Here is a 20667-nt window from a genome sequence, read left to right as displayed (position 1 = left end):
TTTATAACGGGCGTGCCGAGACTTGTTCTCTCCGCTTGTTATATTTTCTAGAAAGTCTAATAACTAGGTCAACTAGTGGGGTATTAAGTTAAGGGGAGTTTAAGAAATAAGGTCTTAGTTTAATTGAGCAAAAATAAAAGGGGCAAGAAGGGGCTTCGCTTGGCGTTTCGTTACATCGCTCCCCGTCATACTAGATTGCGTCCCGCAATCCAAAAGAAAATTCAGGGACCTGTGGGTCGGCTGCTTCTCGACTGGTAAACCGCCTTAGGGGGAGGACGTGGGGGCTTACAGCAACATTTCCATATCAAACCACAAAATCCGAGGGCGTAACAAACACGAGCGATCAGTAGGAAAATAGCGATGAGCAGGATGATAAATGAGTAGACTTTAAAATTCTCGAACCAATTGGTAAAGGTTCCGAGACCTGCTTTCTCGGCTGCGGATACGACGATAGCCGATGTCCCTGTAATTTGATTGGGGACAGTCAGGGAATGTTCGTTCATGGAGGCTGTGATATCGGCCATTATATCCATTGGGCTAATGAGGGCTTCCGTATAAGCGGGATTGGTTTGATGTTGATATTCGAAGAAGTTGACGTCTTGATATCGGAAAGCGTCAGCCAAATCACGCTGTGGGATGACGACGGATGCTTCGACCGGTTGCCACGTGTTATTGCGATAGGCGTGAGGTTTGTCGTTAAAATTCACGATACCTCCAGCCCAGTAGCATGGCGTGAAAGCAGTGAGTTCCCAACCGGACCGGCCAATGGTGAAATTGTTGAACCGCGGTTGAGGTCCACAAGTGGTTGTATCCGTCGTGAAATTTACTGTTGTAGGGGTGCATTGTAGGGCTGAGACGATGTTTCCGGTGGCGATCAGTTTGATGCATTGCCGAAGACCCAGCTGTGCGGCTGCCAGCCATCCATTGTATTGGGCGGTTGACACGGCTTGTGCGTGTTTAGCACGTCGTTGGTCACACTGCATGCTCTGAATGACGCGGATAAGTTCATTTTCGTGACGGATGGCGGCGTCCTCTAAATACTGGATTCTTGCGTTTTGTCGGATGTTGATATCTAAAGGGTCCTTTCTTTTTGTCACAATATCCTTGATGATGGATGGTACGGTAACTGCGGACGGTCCCAATGGGTATTTAATGATGAACAAATGGTTGTCTCCGATCACGGTCCAACTGTCTATGTTTTTGTCGCATTTCACGGTTTGGCAGCGTGACGTCAACCGTACGTGAAAGTCCAACTGTTTGGAGTCGTCTTGGAGGATCCAAGTCCCGTTCGTTGAAGATTCGTACCAGAATCCCACGCCTTTCTCTAATTGTCGGATTACGATATCAGTTGGTTTTCCGTAGGTGTCGATCCAAAATAATGTTAAATGGTTATGGGATAGAGATCCATGAGATACGTTGGTTTTTCCTAGTGGCGTGTTTATCATGTCTCCTTCGTCAATTCGGGAAAGGACGACTTCTTCTAACATACAGTTGACTGTAACCACAGTGGTGGTTCTTAGCCAATAACCGAAGTCCTCCGGTTCTTGGTTAAATATCCATTTGTTTTCTGATTTCATCATTGGGCTCTCGTTGCATCGCCTCGATTGTCTCATTATATCACACTCTACCGCCGACGTTTCCATGGCGATGCGTTCCGGAACGGTAATAACTTGTCCTACGAAATTGATCGTGATATGCTTAATTGATTTCCATCTACCACAGATGTATCCCGGGAAGTTAAAAGCTGCCTTTTTGTCGGTCATGACTCGATAGTCGACTTTCGTATTCGAACTGCGTGTGGCAGGTTCGCAGGAGCCATCGGAAAATTGGAGGAGTCCGACTCCGCTTGGTTTGTTGCAGTCGCATGTCGTGGTCTGGAATGCATTGGTTGAGGAGAGCAGTAGGAGTAGCGTGACGAGGGTCGGCATTATCTGTGGTAATCATAAAAACACCTTGATTTACTACCGTATTTCCAGGCAGTAAATGTTTTTTTTTTGTTTTGTTTTGTTTTTGTTTTTGTTTTTGTTTGTTTGTTTGTTTGTTTGTTTTTTTTTGTTTTTTTTTTTTATACGCTTATAGGGTTTTGGGGGGGATGGACATATATGTGGAGAGCAATGGCATATGGCCGTATATTAATATTATTATCTATCTGTATCTAAAACATCCTATCTTATATGGGGTAATAAGTATTAGGGGTCGATGGTCGGATAAGGGGAGCTACAGGGGGAAACATGGCGTTGTCGCAGGGGGGCAATGGGGGGAAGTAAGATGAAGATGGAGGGAGAAGTGAGAGATGGCGAAATGGACTGCCGCAACGTACGTTTGCATACGCTGTTTGTATCCGGCTTTATTCCCGACATCCTAAATTGTGGGGGGGAGGGAGGTGGTTGTGGTGGGAGTTCGTTTATTGAGGGGTTTACACGAAGAAAAGCGATTCACTATTGCAGGAGCGTGCAGAGGGGTAAGGAGTGGGGTTGGGCGGGTTATAGTATCGGATGGCTGAAAATGTAGCCTATTGAATCGTATAGCTGTTGGAGCCTCATCCGTTTTTATCGGAAGCATCCTATAGTATGAAGGGGTGGGGAACAGTCTACGTGACAGTCGTGTCACGGAAGGTTATTATGGAAATATGGCAGGTTGATTTTTCGTTTACCGTAGGAGTGGGAAAAAGGAATACAAGGGGAGTGCTATATGGCTATATGAATAAAAGGGGTGAAAATATCATAGAGGGCGCACCATATGGTTGCCTGGGGCGTTTCCCCGAGATATATGTACGGCAAAAATTTTACGGGGTGGAAGTTGGGTAAAGGCAGAATGAGCAAGGGTGATATAGAGCAAGGAGATGGGGAAAACGGTAGACGAGCTTAGACTTAGCGTATCAACTACAATTTTATTGCTAGTTTCATCCGCGTTTATCGGGCGCATCCTATATGATGGCCGATACGGACTCTCAGGAGTTTATGCAGCATTAACAGTGTCTCCCGAAAAACAATCCAGTTATTATTATAAGTATTTATTTATTTATTATTATTATTCTTATTATTATTTTTATTTATTTTATTTTTTTTTTTTTTTGGGTTTTGTTTTTTATTTTATTATTTTATTTTTTTTTTCTTGTGTTTTTTGTTTTGTTTGTTTTGTTTAGTTTTTTTTTGTATTTTTTTTTTTTTTTTTTTTTTTTTTTTTGTTTTTTTTGTTTTTTTGGTATACAATTGACAAAGTTTTTTATTTATTTATTTATTTTTTTATTGAAAAAGCGAGAAAAACATTTATTTATTTTTTTTTTGTGTTACATAGTTATAACACATACATAGTGTATAAAACAAAAGCTAGCACTAAAAAAAGTAACATAAGGAAGAGCTCCCTGTGGTTTATGCCTGGACGTGTGGGGGCCATGAACAGTCCCGGTGATGGAGTTGCTCTCGGCAGCTGTAGGTCCATCGTGGACATCCGACTGTAGGAGGCCGGTGGCCACGCTGCTGGGGGGAGGCCGAATGGTGTCCATCTCCGCTCGCTATCTCCACCCGGTTGGGTTAGCCGCCCCACGTAGCGGTCCAGGGCGAAGATGTTCTCCCAGTTGGGAGTTCCATCCAAATGGCTGGTTATGCTCGGAAGAGCGTTCCGGTTCACGAAGTACTCATCCAGAGCATCATCGGAAACGTAATGCCCCAACTCCGCGGAAAGGGAGCGGGTTTCTGGGAGGCTGACGGTCTCGTCGTCCTCCGTGATGGTATCGTCCAGCTCAACGGTGTCGTTGAGCGACGTTTCCATCCTCCAGATGTCCTCGATGAGACTCCAGTCTTCATCCGAGATGATTTGGGGAGTAGACATGTTTGCTGTGTGTTTGTTGGGGAAGGAATGGATGCTTGACGTTCGTTTTCGAGGTCCTTAAATACTCATTTCTCCGCCATTCGTCAGGGTGTTGTAGAGTTAGTGAACTTTCGTTGGAGGATCTTGACCTAGGCTGTTCGGTTGTAAACGGCTAATTGTCCCACGAGGGTCGTCCAATGTGCAGCACTGAACTTTTATGTCCTCTCCTGACCTCGATTTGTTTATTTATTAGGTTTTTAAATTTCGGCGATGAGACGCGTCTTTGGTCTAATTGTTGACCTGGCGCGTAGCCGTGGAAGATTTTTACTTGAAACACATGTTTCAGTGGGAATGTCACACATGTGTTCGGGAACCATGTCGTCCATTGTTTGCAAGGTTACACTCGGAGGTGTTGAAGTTGCGTCACTTTGAGATTCACTACTTTCCCCTTCCGTGTCTTCCATAATATTGTTTTGTTCCGTCACGTCGTGCTCGTAATCATTTTCACTTTCCTGTTGTTTTTCTGTATTAGTCTGGGTGGCGATGTGTTTCCGGAATCGGTCTCTTGTTTCGACCGATGATTCGATATCCGGTATCGGATCGTCCATCCATAACATAGTTTCGTACAACGGCTTAAGCCTGTTACAATGCACTAGTTGGCAGTTGTATGAATTGTCTGCTATATCCACTGTGCGGTTGGGGTATACTTTCACGACACGATAAGGTCCTCGGAATTTCGAGGTGAACTTCCTGTTGTCGCCTTTTTGAACAACTCTGATGTCTAGTAAGACTCGATCTCCCGGTTTGTAATCGAAGACTTTCGCCCTTTTGTTATATTGTTCTCTTTGTCGTTCCCTGGCTTTTTCATTTTCCTCTCGTGCCCGGTGGAAGCTGTATCGTAGTCTTTCTAGGAGTTTGTCCACATAACCACCTGATGAGGGTACGACTTCGGGAACTGCCCCTAAAATTTTGTTTATGGGAAAATTGCAATCCCGGCCGTGCATCATGTAGTATGGAGATTCGTTTGTGGACGAATTACGGACGCTCGGTATGCAAAACAGATTTCCCCCAGCACATCTTCCCAATTATGATGTTGGCCGTCGACGAGTTCTTTTCTTAGCATAGTCGTTAGGGTACGATTAAATCTCTCCGTCTCCCCATTGCTCGCTGGATTGTATGCTGTGGTGAATCTTTGTTCGATGTTGAGTTGCTTGCAGAAGTATTTAAATAACCCGGACGTAAAATTCGGTCCTCTATCTGAGACGATGGCCAGTGGGGGCCCATGGGTCAACACAACGTGTTTATACACGCATTCTGCCGTAGTACGGGCAGTTTGATCAGGTAGGGCGACAGCGATCACGTACTTTGTGAAGTAATCGGTGATGACGCAAATACAGTTGTTTCCATTAGGGGACACGGGTTGGATAGGGCCTAAAAAGTCTTATCCCGATTACTTGAAACGGGAATTTTGCTAGCTCATGAGGAAAAAGGAAAGCTCTGAGAGTAGAGTTGGTGTTTGCTATGCAAACTTCGCAAGCGGTACAATATTCTTTTATATCTTTCCTCATCGTGGGCCAGTAGTAATGATTTTTAACTTTTAAATAAGTCCTGAGATATGCCAGATGACCGGAAATGGGTTCGTCGTGCATCTGCTTCAACACTGTTCGGCGTAAGGTAAGGGGTAGAACCACTTGGGGATTTAAAAAATTTCTTCTGCTTTTCGACGTTGGAGTTTCTATTCGGTACAGTATGCCGTTTGTAACTTGGTAGAGGCTAATTTCCTTTGCCCAGATTGGCATATTTTTTTCGTTTTCTTCCGAAAGAACTCCATCGTTGAGGTATTCCTTTATTGACTGACATAACGGGTCCGCGGCCTGGCTTGCTAAAATGTCCGGGTACGTCTCGTTCGTCCGAATATGGGCTACGCGGAGGCGAGACAGACAATCCGTGTTTTGGTGCACACGTCCTGGTCGATATTTAATTTTGTAATTCGTGCCGGCTAGTAAAATAGCCCATCTGCCTAATCTTCCGTTATTGTCTTTCTGTTCCTCTAACCACTGTAAGGGACGGTGATCGCTGATGACTGTGAATGGTTTATCCAACAAGTAGTGTCGGAAATCTTTAATAGAGAATACGACGGCTAAGGCTTCCTTTTCTACAGTGGCGTACTTCTGCTCGGCTGGTTTTAATTGGCGACTGGCGTATGCGATAGGTTTTTCGACACCGTCTTGTATTTGCGAAAGGACGGAGCCGATTCCATAATCGCAAGCATCGGTGAAGAGCAGAAATTCAAGCTCGAAGTTAGGGTACGCAAGTAGTGGGGGGGTGATAGAGCAAGTACGGAGTTTTTCGAAAGCAATTTGGTCTTTATCAGTCCAGGTGAAGGGTTTTTTCAATGCGTCTTTGTGTGTCTTTGCGGTTAAAGGTTGCGCAATAGATCCAAAATTTTCGATAAAGCGTCTGTAATACCCAGCTAGGCCTAAGAACGATCGTACTTCTTCCGCTGATGTTGGAACTTTATAAGTGGCAATTTTGTCTATTTTAGCGGAATCAGGGCCGATGCCGTCAGTAGAAATGACATGCCCAAGATAGTTCACTGATTGTTTCATGAATTGACATTTCTTTAATTTTAATTTAAGTCCTGCGCCTTTAATTAGCGAAAAGACTTCTCGTATGTCATTCAGATGGCTCTCGAAGGAATCGGAAAAAATTATTACGTCATCTAAGTAAACTAAAGCTTTTTGTCCTGCTACATCCCTAAGTATATGGTTCATTAAGCGCTGAAAAGTCACGGGTGCGTTACATAGACCAAAAGGCATCCTAACAAATTCGTATAGATTATTTTCTACAATAAAAGCAGTTTTTTCTTTAGAGGATTCCTCTAGTTCGATCTGCCAGTATCCTGATGCCAGATCTAAGGTCGTAAAGAATTTTTTTCCATACAGCCTATCGAGGGTGCCGTCGATTCTCGGAAGTGGATAAGAGTCTTTTTTTGTTAAATTATTTAATTTCCTATAGTCAATGCAAAAACGCAATTCCCCCGATTTTTTTACAACTAAAATTACTGGAGCTGCCCATGGGGACGTCGAATGTCATATTACGTTTGCTTGCAGCATTTCTTTTATCTGTTTTTCTAATTCTTCTCTTTGGCCTTGGCCTGTGCGATAGGGTCGAAGTCGAATAGGTCCTTTTTCTTCCGTATCAATAAAATGTTTTATTAATCCTGTACTCCCTAAACCAGAGTCTTTTGTCGCGAATAAATCAGTAAATTCGTTTAGAAGCGCAGCTAACGGCTTTTTATATTGTGGGTCAACATCCACATCTGTTTCAGGAACACACCCTTCAGTGGAAACGGTCTCCCGAGAAGCAGAGTCTTGACCTGATCAGTTGACAAGAGAATTCTACCTCACCCAGGGGACTATCTCTCGGTAGAGTGTGTGACATATTGGAATTGTTTTCTACAACAATCTGATATTTTCTGTTTTCGTTCGTAGCGTTTACGAAATTGCCTATGTATATTCCCTCTGGTAAATCCATACTCTGGGAAAATAAAAAGAGAGAGCTAGTGCCTAATTTATCACCCTGCTCTTTTAATGTGGCCTCTACAACTTGAGAAGATCTAGGGGCAATTAAAACCTTCCTAACTAGAGTCATGGCTACGTTGACCGTTGACTCTTGGCTCGTCGGTAATAACCCATCTTGTTTAACTTCCTGATTACCTTCCAGTTTGTCACGGGCAAGGAATATAGTTTTAGAGCGGCCATCAAAAATAAACTCGTGTTTGTCTGCGGCGTCCAGACCCAATATACATGATTCTGATATACCGTTCGTGACGATAAATTCTTGGTCTAGTAAATTGGCTCCGTAAACAACAGGTAGGGAAACTAACCCTAACGTGAACAATTTTTTGTTGTGCACATCGTATAGTTCTACGTCGGACTCAGAGCAATTCACTTGCTCTTCCAGCGCTATCCGATTAAAAATATCTATATGTAAAAGGCTCCGCGCTGCACCCGTATCGAATAATGCCTTAAACGGAATATCGTGAATTTTCACGGAAAGTCGAGGGGCTGCTGATTTACTGAAAGCTGTAATTTTTGCGACTGATGGTATGGTTTTGGGGTTTAATGACCTATTCTCCGTTAACCCCATTTTACGGCTGGCCTTTATTCGTTTCCCTGGTTCGTTGAAGCGTCAGTTTCGTTAGGCTTAATTAAGTTTTTCTTCTCGGGGCAAAATTTCGCTACGTGGCCTACTTGTTGACAAAAGTAACAGGTAGGTGGCGTCTCTGGTGTCGTTTGCGGTTTTATAAATCGAAAGCAACTTTCGATGCTGTGGTTGGTGAGGCCGCAGTTTGAGCAGCCAGCGGCATTTTGCGTTGCCCTATTTCGTTGGAAAGGTTGCTGACCTGAGTTATTTTCGTTAGGCCTGCCGAAATTGTTTCCGACTGGTTGTCGGAACCCGTTCATTGGGCCTTGGCGGTTGAAACTGTTTTGGGGGGCGTGGTTTGAGAAATTTCCGTGTCTTGATTGGTTCGGGGGAAAGCTGAAGTTATTTCTGGGGGGTTGACGTATCTCATTTGTTTGGCGAATGCTAGCCTGCATGATGCTGCCGAGGTTTGTTATGACGTCCGTTAAACGGTCAATTTTTCCGCTCAAGTCGGGCGATGTGCTTGTTTCTTGTAGAGCAGGTTCAGTGGTGGCTAATTTCAGGCAGGATGCGATTGAGTTTATGTGTTCACTTTGTTTTTCGATTGCTTGTAGGATAGCTGTTTCGTTTTGAGTGCTAGCTACCGCGTTAACAAATATCCTTTTGTCTTTTTCTATCGTATCCGATTGGACGCGCTTTGCGTACTTCTGTCTGATAGATACAAGTTCTTCGAATGTTGATACTGATTTGTGTCTTACGATGTTTTGAAGTTCTGGTTCCAGTCCTTGCAAAAATTTTTGTCGAAGTAATCTTAGTTGCGTGGTTTTTTCTTCGGGTGTTTCCTGGTTGTTGGAGGGATAGGCACGTGTGTATAGCGTTTTAAGTCTGTAGGCATAATTTAAAATATTTTCTTTTGGCTTCCGTTGTATCTCGTCAAATTGGTTTTGATAAAAATCAATGTCTTCGGATCCATGGTAGTTTTCTTGGAAGAGTTTCTTGATATCTTCGTATTCGTAAGTATCGCTGGATTCCAAGATGTTTTGTAGTAAGTCGTACGCTTCGCCCGACATTTTAGTTGATAGCATACTGATTATTTCTGCATTGTCCCAGTTTGACATGGCTACGACGTTATCGAAAAGCTTAATCCAACGAAGGAAGCGAACAGCAGGGCTGCCTGAGAAATTTTGCAGTTGATTCAGCATGGTGATGGCTTCCCTGCCCTTACGGTGGTCATTTTTCCGGTAATAATTTGGGGGTGATGCCATTTCTTGGTTTTTTATGATGTTTATGTTGTTGATTCCTTTTTCGTTAAATAAACACTCTTGGTTTTCGCTTTTCTTTTCGTCCCGTGTGACGTCAGTGGGTGAGTAATTGGTGCAGTATACCCGAGTTTTTTTGTGTGTGCTGTTCTCGGGAGTTTGATAGCTCACTTCTTTCGGGTAAGGCGTATATGCCTCGGTTTGTTTTAGAGTGTCAGCTCGGTTTGTATCAAACCAGAGATGGTGAGGATTTTGTGTCTTTTGTGGGGGGTAATAAACTGGTCCGTACGTATTTGGAAAATGAGGGATCGGATTCTGATCTTCAAGGGTGACGGCAGGGGTGTAACGTGGTTGAGGTCGAACAGGGGTTTGATCAGTTTACTGAATTTTGTACAAAATAGCGTGATCCCGATCCGGTGTTTTGTGTTCAGTGTTATTGCTAGGGTTTCGAGTGGCTGGATGAGAGAGTAGGTTCCTTGTCGTGTCGTGTGTTTGGTACTCGCTTCTTTCCGGAGCGCTGTGGTGTAAACCTGTGCTACGACCGCGAATTGGCCCGTTATTTTCACAAAGTGGAGAATGGATCTTATTTCGTTGACTGCAGCGGTCACAAATGCACACAAAAGGGCTGTCAGCTCGCTCGCTTCGTGCTGCCAGAGTTCTAGAGCTTTCGTGAGTTTCTTCCTTTCCACGAGTTTGGTTAAGTTGTGCAATAGTTCTGAAAAGTGGGGCTGGAGTGGAAAGTGGGAATGATGGTCGCACGTCTCTAGATATGCACGCTGAATGGCCTGTCGGAGGGCATGGATTTGCTGTTTGGATGGGGTGCTCTCTAGCTCCGTTGTTATCCAATCGATTATTGCACTGGCTTGTGGATACGCTGGGCGTATGTGTTTCAGCTCTTGCCGGAGTAGATGGGCGTACTGTTTGTGCAATGTCGCAATCCTCGTCGTGGTGTTCCACTTTTCCATGCGCGGAAATTGTTCTTAAAGGGTATTCTATGATATCGGGGCTTATTTCGTCTCCGCCGATAGCGTTGCTGTGTTGGCTTAGGGCTGTCAGGATGTGTTCGATTTCGATGTAGGGCGTGAAAGGTAGGGGATTATTGATGGCGTTTGTGGTGGAGTTGAGCGTGTTAGGTGTAATGTTTCCTTGGGGAGTACTGGTATTTGGTGGTGGAATATGGAGAAGCCCTGTGAGACGGTCGACTAATTCGAAAAATGAGTTGCTAGTGGGCGGGGGAAGGTCTGAAGTGTTTGGAATTATGGTCGAGAGTGCTTCTTCGATAGTCTGGTTGTCTACACGATCTTGTTGGAATGTGGTGGCCTCGTTATTTATTACACAGATATTTTGTATTGGCTGGTCAGTGTTAGTTTCGTCGGATGGGGTGGTATTTGTTAGGACCTTGCTGTTTGCTGGGTCCGTTTTTTCACTTACTGAATTGATCGTGGGCGTTGTGTTTGCACTATGTGATTCAGGGATGACAGTAATTTGCGGGGCTTGGGAAATAAGGCTTAATTGCGTAGTTATGGTTTCTGTTTTAATACTGCCTTCGTTGGAGCTTTCGGTACTTATTGATAAATTGGTTAGATTTGTCACTTTTTTGGGTGTAAAGAAATTTGCAATCCTGGTTATAAGTGACGGATTTACGTTGTCAGTGTTTTGGATGCGTATCTTCTTAGATCGTAAAATAGCCTCAGGATTATCTACTTGCTCTAAAGGTACGTAATTTAGCGTTGAACGAGTAGGTCTCTTATGGGAAGGAGGAAAATTGTGAGGAGTGTACGTATTAGGCTGAGTCAGATCAGCCGTGAAAGGTGGAATTTCAGAGAGTTCAACGGGAGCGTTATCAGTCTTATTAGATTTTTGGAAGAATGTACGTCCAGTTTTAGGCTTAGCACCCGTATACAGCGACATTGTAAGTGAGTTCGAAAACCGCTGCCACCAGATGTAAAGGAGTACACGACGTTGTCATGTTGTCTCCAATACGGAAAAGTTTAATTTAATGTGGCGTCTTTACTCACAATGTTTTGTATACTTAGCAAGCATAAAACAACACGCACGCAATAAATAAAAAGCCGTGTATTATAAACCGATTTGCAACAGGTAGCCGTAGAATAATTAAACAAGCTCGTAAATTGAGGGAAGAATACTCATGACACTTTAAGGTTACCAATGGGTACTAACTTCAAGGCATAGACGTAATAAAGTAATAGTCAATCAGCTACTTAGTGATTACTTAAAGGGTACTTATTCTGCGGCTTGCAAGAGTTACGGTAGCGGGCTCGGCGGGAGAGCTGCAGAGGCCTAAGTTGGCACACGGAGCAGGCAGAGTAGATCTGACTGCCTTTTGGGAGTTTGCGGTGGCTTTTTATATGTTAGTTATCATCCCGTGGGGGACATACGGGACAATGTTAAGGTATAGGCGGACAAAATCGGGCGGTATCGGGCGAATTTGGACGTCACGAAGAGGTATAGGCGGACAAATTCAAGCGGTATCGGGCGAATTCTGACGATTGTTAAAAATAGGCCGGGCAGTTTCGGAACGTTTCGGGCAATTCCCAACAGACAAAAATATATCTATTTTTAGCTACGGCAGGTTAAGGCCGTTTTGGGCGGCTTTGGACAAATCATAAAAGTTTCTATTTATAACGGGCGTGCCGAGACTTGTTCTCTCCGCTTGTTATATTTTCTAGAAAGTCTAATAACTAGGTCAACTAGTGGGGTATTAAGTTAAGGGGAGTTTAAGAAATAAGGTCTTAGTTTAATTGAGCAAAAATAAAAGGGGCAAGAAGGGGCTTCGCTTGGCGTTTCGTTACATATCCAGGGCAGGAGGAGATCTTAATTCGTAGTGAGACTGCAGAGATTGCGGAATCACCCATCGATCAACTAGGCGCCTTTTTCGCGAAATTTTTCCTTTGAATCACTCCTGGTATGGCTAACATGAGTTTAGCGACATCCGAGAAATTGGACGGCTACATCGCGGCGTTGCTCGGTTTCGATGGGTTGTATAGCATCCCTGGCGGTGGTTCGTTAGAGTTCCTGCGTCCTACCGCTAGGAACCACGACTTCGTTGATAGGTTGAATCTCCTTTCGAGTCGCGCTGGTAGTGGAAATGGTTGGATTAATCATGGCAGGGGTCTAGCGGAAGGAAATGTCGCTCTATGGAAATTTCCTCTCGTAGCACTTAAGCCAAGTATCGCTCTCACGCGTTTGCCTGAGATTGAGTCACGGATGGATGCGGAAATACAAGTTTTTTCTGTTGTGTTGTATAATATTTTTTAGATCGTTCAGGACATAAGAGTGGAGGCTGCAGTTAAGCGAAGAGCCTGCTTCACGATAGCATGTGAAGCAGTCGCCACGCCGTTCGTCAGCTCAATACTCTCTCTAGCTCTGCATGATCCTTACTCAGAGTATTTGCCTAATAGGGACTTATTTCGAGCCTTTAATTTCAATTTGACTTCTCCTTTCGCGCGCTTCCTGGACGATATGTTTGTTACTACGAGGGGGGATCCTACCCTCATTGGCTATACGTATCAATTCGCATGGAAGCGCGACCAATTAGCTGTATTCCAGCGGGAAGTTGAGGATCTTATTGATACGAGAGTTATGCTTAGCTCGCGTCGCGGTTGGGCTCTTCGCCCGCGCATCACTGAGCGGGATTTAATTACTTATGTAAACCAGGGACGCGTTATGACTGATATTCTTGCGGCCAATAACGCTAGAGCGGACGGCTTGGTATCCCTTCCGTTCCCCTTTCCTTTTAACATTATAGTTGCACATGAATGGGAGCAGGCGTTTCGTGCGCTGACCCTTACTCGTTCGACCCATCCGGTTGGTGGAATTCCCATCATCTCGTTTGATGCTAAAACTCTGGTCCTACAATACGTTATTCCGGATAGATTAACGCATCTATTTCCAGATAACAGGATGCATGAGCTGCCGCATTGGACGCAGTGGTACGTGGGACGCGAAAGAGCTTTTATGTTGCAAAATGATTCGATTCGTAGATGGCGTCATAGTATCGAGGGTTTCTCTGGAGCGATCTTCGGGATTCCCATTCGACCCTTAACGCAGCCTAGGCGTATTCTGAAGCTCTGAGCTACGCACTATAGTTAGTGCACGATGCATAGCCAACACAGTTATGTCTTTAGAGATTCCTATATGACTTTTTTAGCGGATATATTTTGATAATGTGGAGAGGCCATTGGCCTATGCGAGACGACTGTTGTCCAAAAGTGAAGGTAACTATTCGATTACAGAAAAGGAGTGTTTAGCCTTGGTATGGGCAGTGAAAAAAATTCGCAGCTACATCTGGGGCATGGAAACTCTAGTGGTAACCGACCACCACGCCCTTTGTTGGTTGTTAACAAAAAAAGACTTAGCTGGGCGCCTAGCTCGTTGGAGTCTCCAGCTCCAAGAATTCTTACTACGTATCACGCACCGGAATGGGAGATTACACGCAGACGCGAACGCTCTCTCTCGTTACCCAACCGACGCACCGCAGGAAGAGGAATTGCAGTGTATGTTTGCTGCCCTGAGCGTCGACCTGGAAAGCAAAAGTGATTTACAGTGTGCCCAGTAGACCGAGTGGAAGCTGGTATTTGCTGAATTGGAAAAGGGAAAACCTTACCCCCAATATCGTCTTAGGGATTGGTTGCTGTGTCGTGCAAAAGGAATGGAGGGTGGCCTCCTCTTACGACTGTGTGTGCCCAAGTCCTTTAGAGAAGAGGTGATGCGCGCTTGTCATCACGACATTACTGCTGGACATTTGGGACTCACGCGGACCCTACACAAGATACAGGCCCGGTATTTTTGGCCGGGCATGGGACCGTGGAAGTGGAGTCGTCGTCAAGCTGAGGAGGAGCTTGAATACGTCACGAAAGCCTTCACCGATCAGCTAGTGGCGCTGATTCGGATGAAGAAATGGAGGAAGGCGACCGAGAAATTAAAAGAAATTCTCGATTTGGATCCCGCAAATCGACACCCACCTTTATTTTAGCCTTCAGCGATGTGGGCAGATTAGGACAAGTTTCTCAACTGCGACCACGAACGCTATCCCCCACCCTACTGACATCTCCATATCGTTTCCCCAATTTGTGTCTCCTTTTTCATTTTATCTTTTATTTCCAATCCCCAATACAACCCTTAAGAAAAACAAAAAAATTTTTTATTGTTACATTTGCCAAGTAGTAGAATGGATGAATTATATTTTTAAACAGCGTACTACAGTTCAGAAACTGCCATATACACGGGTTTGTTCCGAATAAGTTGAAGTAAGCGATAGAATACGATATTGTCACGTTCCGTCTGTTCTCTAATACTTTTGTTCTTTAGTTGAGCGCTAGATGGCTTCGCGGCGACCTGACTTTCCTCTTTAACCCTTTTTCCCCTAGCAGATTCTGTCTACTTGTTGCGTCGGTCGGTCGCATCTTTTCTCTCGTCCGAGTTTGCTCTTTTTTTGTCTGTATGTTGCTTGTGTGTTAGCGTGTGAGAGTGCGTGTGTGTAAGTTGGTTGTAGACCCATTAGGGGCATCATCGGCGTAGTGTTAGAGTAGATAAGTGTAGAGCCGATGGTGAAGAACACCGCCTTGTCCTGTGCCGTCTCGATTGGCCAGCATTGCGGTGCCTTTTGCAAGTGGTTTCTCAACAACGAGTGTGCTAACTTGATTTCCCGTGACAATGGTGGAGATGCAGGGTATAGTTACACTCGTTGTTTGAGAAAAATTTAAAAATTTGATTCTGTGTGTGTGAAAAACTTGGACAAAATTTCGTTGAAAATTGTGGCGTCTCATCGTCGACGTTTTAGACTCAACTTTTGTTCCTTACGTTGATGTTGCGTGTTGATGAGTCACACGGTCAACAATTTTTCCCCTGCCGTTGTGTTAATGTTGGTGTTGGGTTTAGGCGGACGCTAATTCGATTTTTATTAAATTCTTTTATGATTTTGATTTTAATTTTGTTTTGCTTTTTATTTAGATTTTGTGTCGAAGATTGTCTGCTTTTGGGTCTAATTTTTGGATTTTGAAGGCCTCATTTTAATTTGTACTTGAGGCTTGATTGCCGCTTTGATTGAGAGTGAGATAGAGATTGGCCATTGTTTGATTACGAGTCTTGGACTCATTTTTGTTGACTGCTACTTGTTGAGTCCCTGCCACTTGTTGATTGCGAGCAGCTTCCTATTCTTGATTGCATTGGGTGGAACCATCACTTCAAGTTATGGCGAATAGTGGAGCCATTGAACAGAAGAAAGAAGAGTCAAGATTGTGATCCAGTGTTTCGTCTAAAGCCGTTTAGGCATAGTGCGCCGAGTGGAAAAATTAGTGTTAAATCACCTGTAGTCAAGACCCCCGTTTCTATTTTCAAGAAAAAGCAGACATCGGAAAATCAAGTGAAAGAAAAGACGCCTAAAGTGGTGCGGTGGTGTGATCAGCAATCTCGAGCTGTTGATCAAGAGCAGCATTACGAAAAAGACGCTTCATCAACAACTGGATTAAGAGACGAAAGAGTGGGCGGTCATGTTCTCCGCTCTCGCCGAAGATTGAGGTCTTCGACTCGACTTGATTTGTAGTTAAATTGTGTGATTTGTTGTGTGGCCAATTTAACGTGTATCATGTATGTTTGGCTTGTTGGACTGATTTGATTTTGTTGTGTCGTGAAGAGGTTGGACCGTCACGGCAGAGTGAGACTGTGTCGTGGAGAGGTTGGACCGCCACGACAGGGGTCTTCACTGTGAGGATCCTGTGTGCGCGTGAGAGAGTTTGGAAGATGGTAACTTCCAGCAGTTTGCGGAAGCTTCCGGGGAAGATGCGTCTTCCTTGTGTGTGTTGAGTTAGAGTGCACTTAGTTGTAAGTTACTGCTAAGTAAGAGTAGAGTAAAAGCTAAGAATAAGACTAAGGCTAGGAGTAGTATAAGGGCTAAGACTAAGACGTGTTAATTTTGTTTTGAATGTTGTGTGTGTATGCCTGTATAGTGCTTAATTAATTCCTTTGTTGTTTCATGTTGATGATCGGGACGATCATTCTTCGTGGAGGGGAGAAATGTCACGTTCCGTCTGTTCTCTAATAGTTTTGTTCTTTAGTTGAGCGCTAGATGGCTTCGCGGCAACCTGACTTTCCTCTTTAACCCTTTTTCCCCTAGCAGATTCTGTCTACTTGTTGCGTCGGTCGGTCGCATCTTTTCTCTCGTCCGAGTTTGCTCTTTTTTTGTCTGTATGTTGCTTGTGTGTTAGCGTGTGAGAGTGCGTGTGTGTAAGTTGGTTGTAGACCCATTAGGGGCATCATCGGCGTAGTGTTAGAGTAGATAAGTGTAGAGCCGATGGTGAAGACCACCGCCTTGTCCTGTGCCGTGTCGATTGGCCAGCATTGCGGTGCCTTTTGCAAGTGTTTTCTCAACAACGAGTGTGCTAACTTGATTTCCCGTGACAATATCAGTAATGATGTCGATATTTGGAATTTTTCATAAAGTAAAGTTATAGAAAAACTTTCCATAGATTCGGTATTTCAATAGTGTCACTTCAATGTAGCCCCGCCCAAACGTCAGCGCCACCACTATAGCATCCCCTACACACCCGTGCACTTAGTTTTACCCTTTCTTTTTCTCCCCTTTTCGTAAGTTAGCCGCTAAAATGTGGAACTTGGACTGAGGAATGTTTCAAGGACACATTCACACTTGCTAGTATTTCACACCACCTCCCCCCCTCTGTTTCCGTGCATACCCTTTTCCATGCGTGGACTTAGAAAATTCTCAACTTCTTTTTCTCACCGTGCATTTTTAAACGTTTCTTTTCTTACTCCCCTTGCCAAATGAATGTTTCTTTTTAAATTCTTTCTTTTCAGTAATAATGTTTAGCTTCCCTTCTTTCCAATAATACTAATTTATTGTTGAAATGTTGTTTCTCTTTATGCTAAAACAAAGTTATAATATGATGCATTTCATTTCCATATCCTTTTGCCGTAGCGTAACTAGCAAAAAGCCAACGGGAAATCGTTAGCATTTTTAAGCCTAGAATATGTTTACTCTCATTTTTATCTTTTGCTATCCTTTTCATTCTTTTGTTTTATTCATATATATCAAATATTCAAATCTTTGACGCAAATTGCCGGCCAAAATAAAATGACAAAAATAGCGTTCAAGTGAAATACGGTGTTTATAGTAAAGAACGGGCAGCAGCCCATTGTCCGGGATATATTTGCGCAAAATGGAAAAACATTAAACACATCACTATGAGTTTTTTCGGCGAAGTTGTGATTGTGCTGGACAAAATTTCCATTGATACGACACCTTCGGAGTGCAACGACATGATTAACCATAAAAAGTGCAACGGAAATGAGATGAAAGCTTCAGATAATAAATATGTATTTGATCACGAACCAAGAGCTTTAAAATATTGGATGAGTACTGTTATGAAATGTCAAATCTATTCTATTATGTGGCCTCTGGAATGTGCCGCCTTCATGCAGGTAATTGCTGCCCTCAAAGATCAGCGAACTTTGGCATTGAATCCATGGGGTGGCTTTGGCACAATGGCAGAGAAAAACATAATGCGTTCTACTCAATTTAAGCGCCTAGCTCAATTGGCGTATGATATTCAGACGAGATTCATGGGTAATAGGCCCTACGTCAATCTAAAATCTTGCGTCATATGGAAACCGAGCCATTTATGGTAAGTGGGCTAATACTGTTGATGGTCCCCTAAACGACTATGATCAATGGATTACAACCAATATGAACGTGAACAACTTAGGCGTAAATGTCCCAGCTCAAGCAGCACAGAACGCGGCGATCATTCAGGGTTTAGTTATTAACTAATAAACCAACCCTTACAACAAACCATAAAATTCACATCTTCTTTTAAAAATCCTGACATAGGTTTATTTTGATCCTCATAATGGCTGTTAATTTCAATACGGTTTCGTTCTTGAACGCCGCGCCAATTAACTATGCTTTTACTGGTATCGTAGTGTAACGAAGCCATCAAAAAATATATACCTTTGCAAGATACCCACAATATGATCTATTTGCTTATGCTTATTTTATATTCATATTATATTCTTATTCACTATTATAAACGTATTTGTTAGTTGCTTCATGTGCAACCATGTTGACCTAGATAAAACTTCCGGGGTATGACTCACGCGTGTGACGCACCTATGCGTCACGAACATCACGCCACACGCGAAGATGTGACGTTTCATGGTGAACCCACTTCTCAACCTTTAAATCTGCTTCTGATTACGTAGGAAATTTAACTGATCGCTTGCGTTATAGCTTCCAACGAGTTCGCGAAGAAACCGAGAAAGCGCGGAATCTTCAACGCAAACAAATATAACAAGCGAGCAAAAGAGAAGAAATATGTTGTAGGCGATAGAGTCTTATTAGATATTCGTGTAGTTAAGGATGGAGATAGTAGGAAGTTTACATCAAAATATAAAGGCCCTTAGAGAGTAGTAAAAGTATATAATAATAAAACTGTAGATATAGCTGATAATTCTTATACATGTCAACGTACGCATGTAAATCGTTTAAAACAACTGTACGAGACAATGCTGTGGAAAACAGAACTTTGTCCCCCAATTGAGAACCCCTCTGATTTTGAAAACCGATTTCGTAAGTCAATTGCGACTCAAACTATAGAACATGACATTGCCATGGAAAATCAAGATCACGAAGAAATAATGGCAAGTGACAGCCCCGAAAACGACACCGCACAAACAAGTGATCATTTGGCAGATGCAAATTGTTCACCACAACAAGATGACGTCGTCAATGTAGATCGACCTTCGTCGGAAAATAATACATCTAACACAGACGAGTCCGACGACGAAACAACATCAATTCAGAATTACGTAATTAACGAAGATGACTCCGCACGCGCTGAGGTTAAGGCAGATGAGCGTCCATCATCAGAGCCCAAAGAAGATGTGTCAGCTGAGAAACCAGAACAACTTCATGTTACCAGACGCCCGCAACGCAATCGACAAAAGCCTCTGCGTTATCGAGATGGAGTCCAATAACAAGAAGAAATCCCTCATATAAGTCCCAAAAATTATTCATCTCATCATAACCACCACTCATTACCAATTACAATCCCAACCAGACAGCTTTGTCTAAAAATAATGTAACACGTCAATTACGTATTTGAGGACAATCGATGAGAAACAAATTCTTTCATCTATTTCTCTCTTTCTAGTCTCTTAAAATTTTGCTATATTTCGTTATCGCCTATCACTTTTCTATCCTGTTTTCTTTTCCCTCTCTCGTCAAAAACGTTGTAGCCTCAGTAGTGTTTTTAAAAAATAAAACGGTAGAAGTAACAATAAGAATAGTCTCCAAATAGATTAAGTAATTAACAAAAAAAAAAAAAAAAAAAAAAGAAGAAAGAACATTTTTTTTATTTAATTGGAATTGGAATTAAATATAATTACATTGCGGAAAAATTACTTGACAAATTTCAAAAAAATGCAAAAGCCGTTCGCACACGGATTGAGTCCAGCGCCAGACTCTCCCCTAGCCGAAAGGAACAAATCTCCATCGTCAGTGGTCAATTCTGAAAGCCAACTCTTGCCACCCCAAGAGCTAAACGGCCTTGACTACTGAGAAGATCGCGAGGCTTCAATGTACAAGAAGGGGGTGGAAAGACCACGATGAAACACCGTGACCCACCTTCCGTACATTGGAAGCCGACGCACATTTCTTCCCTTTTACAAGCTTCCCCCGGGATTTGAACCCGAGTACCCACGCATAGCAAGCGAGCTTGCTAACCAACTTTCTTTGCGTGGGGTGTACATTCAAGCATGACATTCAATCTCTGACAAACTAACTTTTTACTTATCGTGAAATAAAAACCTCCCCTTTAGATAAATAAAAACCTAACTTAACTAAGTTCATCAACTTATTTGTCATTTTGAATCAATAAGTCTTATTTTTTTTTCAGTAAGACTTATTTATTTCAAGAATTGACCTTCTCATGCCATCTAGTGATCAAAAAGTAAACTAGAACAACGTTATCTAGCGGTCGAGTTTTAAACCACGAGCAAAAGTACTAATACGCATAAAATAATAGGGAAATTATATTAGCATTACCGTAGCAATCCTTGAGTCCAGAATTCTTCTCCTATTCCGCCTTCTATGCTCTTCTTTCACTTCTTTTCCTTTCTTCATATTTTTCGCTTATCTTTCACTTTACAAACAATCAAAACGACTCCGTAAAACCAAAAGAGTCCGATGTTAACGTGTCGGCGAATGAAAATGCACATGCGTATTTTGCCGGTCGCCCACAAAGAACTCGAGGAAAACCAGTCGTTATGCGGACGGAATCCAATAACGCAAGCCAAACAATTCTATAAAATATAGCGGACAACCGACTATTTAAAGGACGACCAAGTCCTAGTCGACCAACAAACCGTTTTCAGTTGTCAACCAACGAACACTTCAATCCTTTAAAACCATTCT

General features: G+C 43.1%; 2 protein-coding genes across 2 annotated transcripts; both read right to left on the bottom strand.

Moving 5' to 3' along the window:
* Positions 1-100: 100 nt before the first annotated feature.
* Positions 101-3119, bottom strand: LOC123466501. Its single transcript, XM_045173284.1, has one exon. The coding sequence runs from the start codon at positions 1926-1928 to the stop codon at positions 222-224; it is 1707 nt and encodes a 568-aa protein (XP_045029219.1). The 5' UTR covers positions 1929-3119; the 3' UTR covers positions 101-221.
* Positions 3120-7976: 4857 nt separating this feature from the next.
* On the bottom strand, positions 7977-9233 carry LOC123471627. Its single transcript, XM_045173283.1, has one exon. It carries the CDS (start codon positions 9222-9224, stop codon positions 7977-7979), a length of 1248 nt encoding a protein of 415 aa, XP_045029218.1. The 5' UTR covers positions 9225-9233.
* Between the last annotated feature and the right edge of the window lie 11434 nt (positions 9234-20667).

This window comes from Daphnia magna, linkage group LG4, assembly GCF_020631705.1.
Source record: "Daphnia magna isolate NIES linkage group LG4, ASM2063170v1.1, whole genome shotgun sequence".
In the NCBI taxonomy this organism is placed as follows: domain Eukaryota; kingdom Metazoa; phylum Arthropoda; class Branchiopoda; order Diplostraca; family Daphniidae; genus Daphnia; species Daphnia magna.
The sequence above is the reverse complement of the archived record's forward strand: the minus strand, read 5'-3'. Positions and strand labels throughout refer to the sequence as shown.